Consider the following 6,000-nt stretch of genomic DNA (forward strand, 5'->3'; position numbering starts at 1 on the left):
ATGAATATCCTAGTAAGAGCACCAGTGGAAGGGGAAGCCCTGGGTCCTGCTAAGACTGAACCCCCAGTGATCGTGATTGTTGGGGGTAGGGTGGCAATGGGCGGAGGATGGGGAGGGGAACACCCATAAGGAAGGGGAAGCGGAGGGATTAGGGGGATGTTTGCCAGGAAACCGGGAAAGGGAATAACATTCGAAATGTAAATAAGAAATACTCAAGTTAATTAAAAAAAATAAAAAGAAATGGAAAAAAAACAAAAAAAAAGAAAAAAAGATATTTCCAAACTGAAGTGACATGAAACTTAAAGACAAGGATTGTGATCACTCACCAAAGTGTTGGAAATCAGGAAAACATGGCGTTCTGAATCCCCCAGTATAGCACATTTTGATGAACTCACGACCTTAACTCCTGCCACCTGAGTGTTGTTCTTATACATTCCATCCTCTTTGTCCTGTGTCTACTTTCTCAGAAGTAAAGACAGTTTTTGGATCCTTCACCCTCCTACCACCAAGCAATTGCTGCAGCACTTGGCTTCTTCTTTGTTACAGATATTACACCTAATATGCTTAACATGTTCTCATTTGACCATGTAATGTAGCAGAATGTCAGCTCTGAGGGGGTCCTAGAGCAGGGACTTACCTCTGAGTCCATGTACAGTATAAGTACTTTTTCATGTGTGTCATGTAACAGGTAAAGCTATGGTGGCCATTTTAAAGCCGTGTGTGCAGTCTCTATCAAGCCCCAACATGTCACCTACTAAGTACAAAGACACAAATCAGGAAAATCCACCTCACCGACTTGGAAGTTATTAAAATGACCATCACTATACTATAAAACAGATGATACTAAATTCTGCATGAATGGACCAAGATATTTTTAGAATCCTATTTTATTTCCAGAATGGAGTCTGACCCAGGGCAGACCATAGGTAAGGCTTAAAAACTTGTATACACAATTGAGACAGATTGAAAAATTTCTATGTATATGAGCACCACCTCTTTAGGTATACCTCAGCCACTTGACTCTTCTCTAATCTTATCTAACTCCTTTTTCTACTGTGCAGGCAAAAGACTTTCCCCTCAGTCTGCTCCCACTTTTATTTCTCTACTTATCCATGTCAGTTCAAATATTGTCATCCACCAAATTACACTCCCCCTTTTTTCAGGACTTCAGTCAGAACAGAAGAAGTCCCAAAAGTTCATAAATGTACAATTTCCCTCCTTCCCAACCATAGCCATTATCAGTGACACATTGTGTGTCATTAAACTTGCTTGCTTATCCACCCCTCACTCCAATGGACTGTGAGATTGTTGATGACAAAAATGAGTTCTTGTTTTCACTTCTGAGATCTTAGAATCTTAAAAATACAAATAAAAAAATACAAATAAATAATATATTTGCTTTAAGCCTAATTTTTTTTTAAACATATGGGTCGTGTCCCTACATGGGTTGACATGACCAGATGTTGGGGATGTGGAAGTAGTAGTTAAATTTCTGAATGTTCAGTGAACAGAATGGCATCCAGAATGAAACAAATAACAAATTGGCAGGATTTCTCAAAACAGCAGCCCATGCTGCAACCACGTGACTTCGTTGCTGGCTTGGATCTGGACATACCATCGGTTTACCTGTCATTGCATACGCTACCATACCACAAATCCCAGTGAATACAGCCTGGAATAATGTGCTTCAGTTCTGAGTCTATTGTTGTTTGTTTGTTTTTCTGTGCACACAAAATTATGTTTCTCATCGAAACATAATATTTTTATTATAGAAAAGAAAGCTTTTGAATATATTTTATCATCAAAATTTTCAGCAGGAAATTTTAAATGAGTATTACCTTTGTATTGTTCAATGAGAGAATTTAAAGTACCACTATTTGGCTTACTGACTTCAGTTTAGTTCTGGAATGACTCTAACTGTACTTCTGTCACTTTGCCCGATGTATTTATAAAGTGATATTCTCAGCAAAGCCAGTATAAAATAGAAACATCACATAGATCTGAAAACTTTCAATGATACTTTACCGTCTGCAGTGTGAAATACTCAGGTGAGATTTAATTGTTCATGTGAAAGAATATTTCATTACACCCAAATTTGGATTCATGTTTAGTAAATGGTAAAAATTTATATTTAACACAGATTGTTTTAACATAAAAATTTCCATGATATGTATCAGTAATATCAAAATACTTATTTTGTACACAGGGAAGCCCAGAATTGTGTAAAATTTTCTCACATGAAAAAGCATCAGAATAGAATAATTTCAAGAAGGCTGTTGTAATCAATAAATGAATAGCTCAATTACTCGAATGGAAAATTTGCATTGGCCTTTAAAATACTTTGTGACATATGCTATGTAGTATATAATGATCCTAGCAGCACTGTATCAGATAATAATTCATGTTTAATCATAGAAAGGACACAATGATAAACAGATAAACACTTGGCTCTCTGATTACCCAGGATTCTGCACATACTTTTAACAACATACCCATTAAATTATATAGAGTGTTTTTTCTTTACAAATTTAATGTCTACAAAACAAAGGCAATGTAGAAACATTATTCTGTTTCTGAAATCTAAAACATTGGGTTTAAGGTCCAGAAAACATTGGCTTTAAGAAAATATGTGTGACATAAATGAGGTAACAAATAACAAATTTTAAGGTCAGAGAATGTAGCTCAGTAATAGAGGGCTTACATAGTATGCTAGAAGCCTTGGAGATGATTCCTAACATCATGGTAAGCAATTACAGAATGAATTTTCACCAGTCTTACACTTATTGTTGGTACCTACAACAAAGCAATGTGTTTGACTTGATCCACTCAGTATATTATTTTTTTCCCCAAGCACTTCACAGTCTCCAAGTCTCATAAGCATCCAATGTCATCAGGTCTGGTCTTTTCCTCTTAGAACTCTGAACATGGCTCCCCTGATGGGCTTGGACTTGACACTATAGATGATGGGGTTGAGCACAGGAGGTACCACAAGGTACACGTACGCAACAAGGGCATGAACAATGTGAGGTAGGTGCTTTCCAAAACGGTGGATCATGGACACACCTATGACTGGAATGTAAAAGACCAGGACAGCCAAGATATGGGAAACACATGTGTTGAGGGTGCGGACGCGCTCCCTTGGAGAGGCTAGCCCCATCACTGTGTAAAGAATCAAGGAGTAGGACATGACAATAAGCAAGGAGTCTACACCCACTGTGGACAGAACCACATAGAGTCCATAGAGGATGTTGACAGTAATGTCAGCACAGGCCAGCTTCATGACATCAGCATGGAAACAGAATGAGTGAGACAGGAGGATCTTGCCAGGGCAGTAGTTCAGTCGTTTCAGCAAGAAGGGCCCTGGGAAAAGTGACAGAGTGGCCCTAGCTACAATGGCCACCCCGATCCTGATGATGACAGTGTTAGTGAGGACAGATGCATAGCGCAGTGGATTGGAGATAGCCACAAATCGGTCAAAGGACATGGCCAAGAGCACTGAGGACTCCAACACGGAGAAGGAGTGTAGGAAGAACATCTGGATCAGACAGGCATTGAAGCCGATGAAGCGATAGTCAAACCAGAGCACAGCCAGGGTGGAGGGCAGTGTGGACAAGCTGAGGCCCACATCACTAAGGGCCAGCATGGATAGGAAGTAGTACATGGGCTGGTGTAGGCTATGGGTCCTCCTCACAGCCAGGAGGATGAGACAGTTTCCGGTGAGTGCCACAGTGTACATGAAGGAGAAGGGGATGGAGATCCAGCCGTGGACAGCCTCTAGTCCTGGGATACCAGTCATTAGGAAAGACTGTGGCTGGAAGAAGGAAATGTTGATGAAAGCCTGTGAGGAGATCATCCTTCGAGAGAGTAAAGTGTTTCCAGGAGTGTGATGTCCTTATTCTGGACAGATACTGAACATATCTAGGATGAGAGGAAAGAGTGGCATAGTATTGAGTCAAAAGTCATTACAATCAAGTTTCAAGAGTTCACTGTTTCCTATTATGTGTAAAGGAATAGCACTGATAACAAAACCAGTGCAGATTCTGTATATTATAATCTACTTAGCATGCCTATACCTTCTCATGTCTTCATGAACAGAATGGATATCTTTGAAGATCTGGCTTCGTCAGACATAGGTTTGGGCAGTTGGAGTTATGAGTTTTATCATGCTCACTGAAAAGCTTCTTATTATTAATGAGACCATTCTGTCTGCACTGGTAAACAGAGAGTCCATCTGCTAGGAAGCAGTGTCCAGGATAGGGACTCTCTTGGTCTTACCAGTATCTTCTTTTTGTCCAAATTGAGGACCTGTTTTATCCCTGTGCCTAGAAGGAAATGAGAATTCCTATTTGGTAAGTGATGAGGAAAATTAAACCAGGCAGAAGGAATAAAGGAAGCTTATTTTTATAGCGTTCAATGAACCATATAAAGACTATGACTGCATGAGAAATTACTGTTCTTTTCCCACAGTTTTGCATTTTTATTTTTCATTTTTTATTTTTGCACTTTTAAGACTGAGTTCTTCCAAAGCTCTTCTGTTTATCTTGCCCTTGGATTTTTATGACACATTTTGACATATGCAAAATTCTGTGATTCATACTTAACCTTATTGGCCAAATTTATTTATACAAAGAATCAAGAGACATTGGCCACGTTTCCCCACATTGTACAGATGAGAAGTCCAGGGTGGAGAGTTTGAAATGGCTTAGCTCTGGTGGGTGGCCCATGTATTGTTGTCTTGGAGTTTGAATCCATTTAAGTCTGATTCCAAGACCAATACTGTCTCCCGAGGTCTGTCCTGTACTTGATCTTTAATCTGCTGTAGAAAATACTACAAACATTGCATCTGTGGTTATTGTGTTACTAACATGTTGCAATTCTCTGGGCCTTCATTAGTTGTGACTGATTTAATCCCCACAGCTGTTGTGAAATGTAGACTTTAGGGCTCTGTTCTTCCTACATTGTGAATGGTAATTGATGTTCAGGTATGTGACTTCTTCAGGTTGCTCCTCTTTAAACCTCTCTCAGTAGTGTGCACTCTAGTAGGATGCTTGTGATATGGCTTGTGTAGTCTTGTGAGCAAGCACAGTCCCAGCTCTCCATTCACTGAAGGGTAGACTTTGTTTTGTTCCATATTCTCCAGCCAAGCAGATTGTCTGTTTCAGTTTCTACAAAAATCTGTGTTATTTATTTTGGGTATTTTGTGTTCTGTTTGTATTCTTCCTTTGATTTTCACATGGTTGAACTCCCCATTCCTTTATATAGTAAACATCATTTTCTCAAAGAGCTATTTGGAGGACTCACCTCAGTGATGCCCTCTTCTGTATCCTCTCCATTATATGCAGAGGACACATCCTTATTTCTCTGAAGGCCACTAAATTGAGCTTTACATTTCATGATGACTTCTTTCCTTGATGATTCTCTGTCTATTTTACTAGGTTACACATTCCACGGATGTGTCAATCATAAGGTTTTGTCTGTGAACTGTAAACTCTTACCTAGGGCAGTTCCTGGTACACAGTAAAGCCACAGTCAACATTTGACTGTATGAATAATGAAAGTCCTATAGACATGAGAAAAAACCGAGTAAAGGGTAAATTGTGCTTCCCCAGGCATCAGGTAATGGAAGTGATGGTGGGCTTTGAAGAAGAAAGTATTGGAATCCTATCTCAGGAATCATGCATTGCACCCATGGGGTGCACATAATGTCTTAGAGTTGTAGTTGATTGCACAGAGAAGAAATCTCCAATAAACGTCTAGCAAAATTTCATAAAGATGGATGATGACTATGACAGCTAAGACTCCTAAATATTTTATCTGTGTCCTATTTTAGGAAGCCCGATGCCGTTACCAAAAGAGGCATGTGACATTATAGTGTGCCTTCAGACACTCTCCCCAGAGTTAGGGCTATTGGATATCTGCTCATTGACTTGTTCTCTTAGCCCACTGTGCCCCCAGTCTGTGCTTTCCTTCATATCCTTCAATCAAAGGAAATTGGTCATT

General features: G+C 39.5%; 1 protein-coding gene across 1 annotated transcript; it reads right to left on the minus strand.

Annotated features, from left to right (window-relative positions):
• Positions 1-2,890: 2,890 nt before the first annotated feature.
• Or51a25b (olfactory receptor family 51 subfamily A member 25B) lies at positions 2,891-3,853 on the minus strand. Its single transcript, NM_001001022.1, has one exon. It carries the CDS (start codon positions 3,851-3,853, stop codon positions 2,891-2,893), a length of 963 nt encoding a protein of 320 aa, NP_001001022.1.
• Between the last annotated feature and the right edge of the window lie 2,147 nt (positions 3,854-6,000).

Source organism: Rattus norvegicus, chromosome 1 (assembly GCF_036323735.1).
Source record: "Rattus norvegicus strain BN/NHsdMcwi chromosome 1, GRCr8, whole genome shotgun sequence".
NCBI classification, from domain to species: Eukaryota; Metazoa; Chordata; class Mammalia; order Rodentia; family Muridae; genus Rattus; species Rattus norvegicus.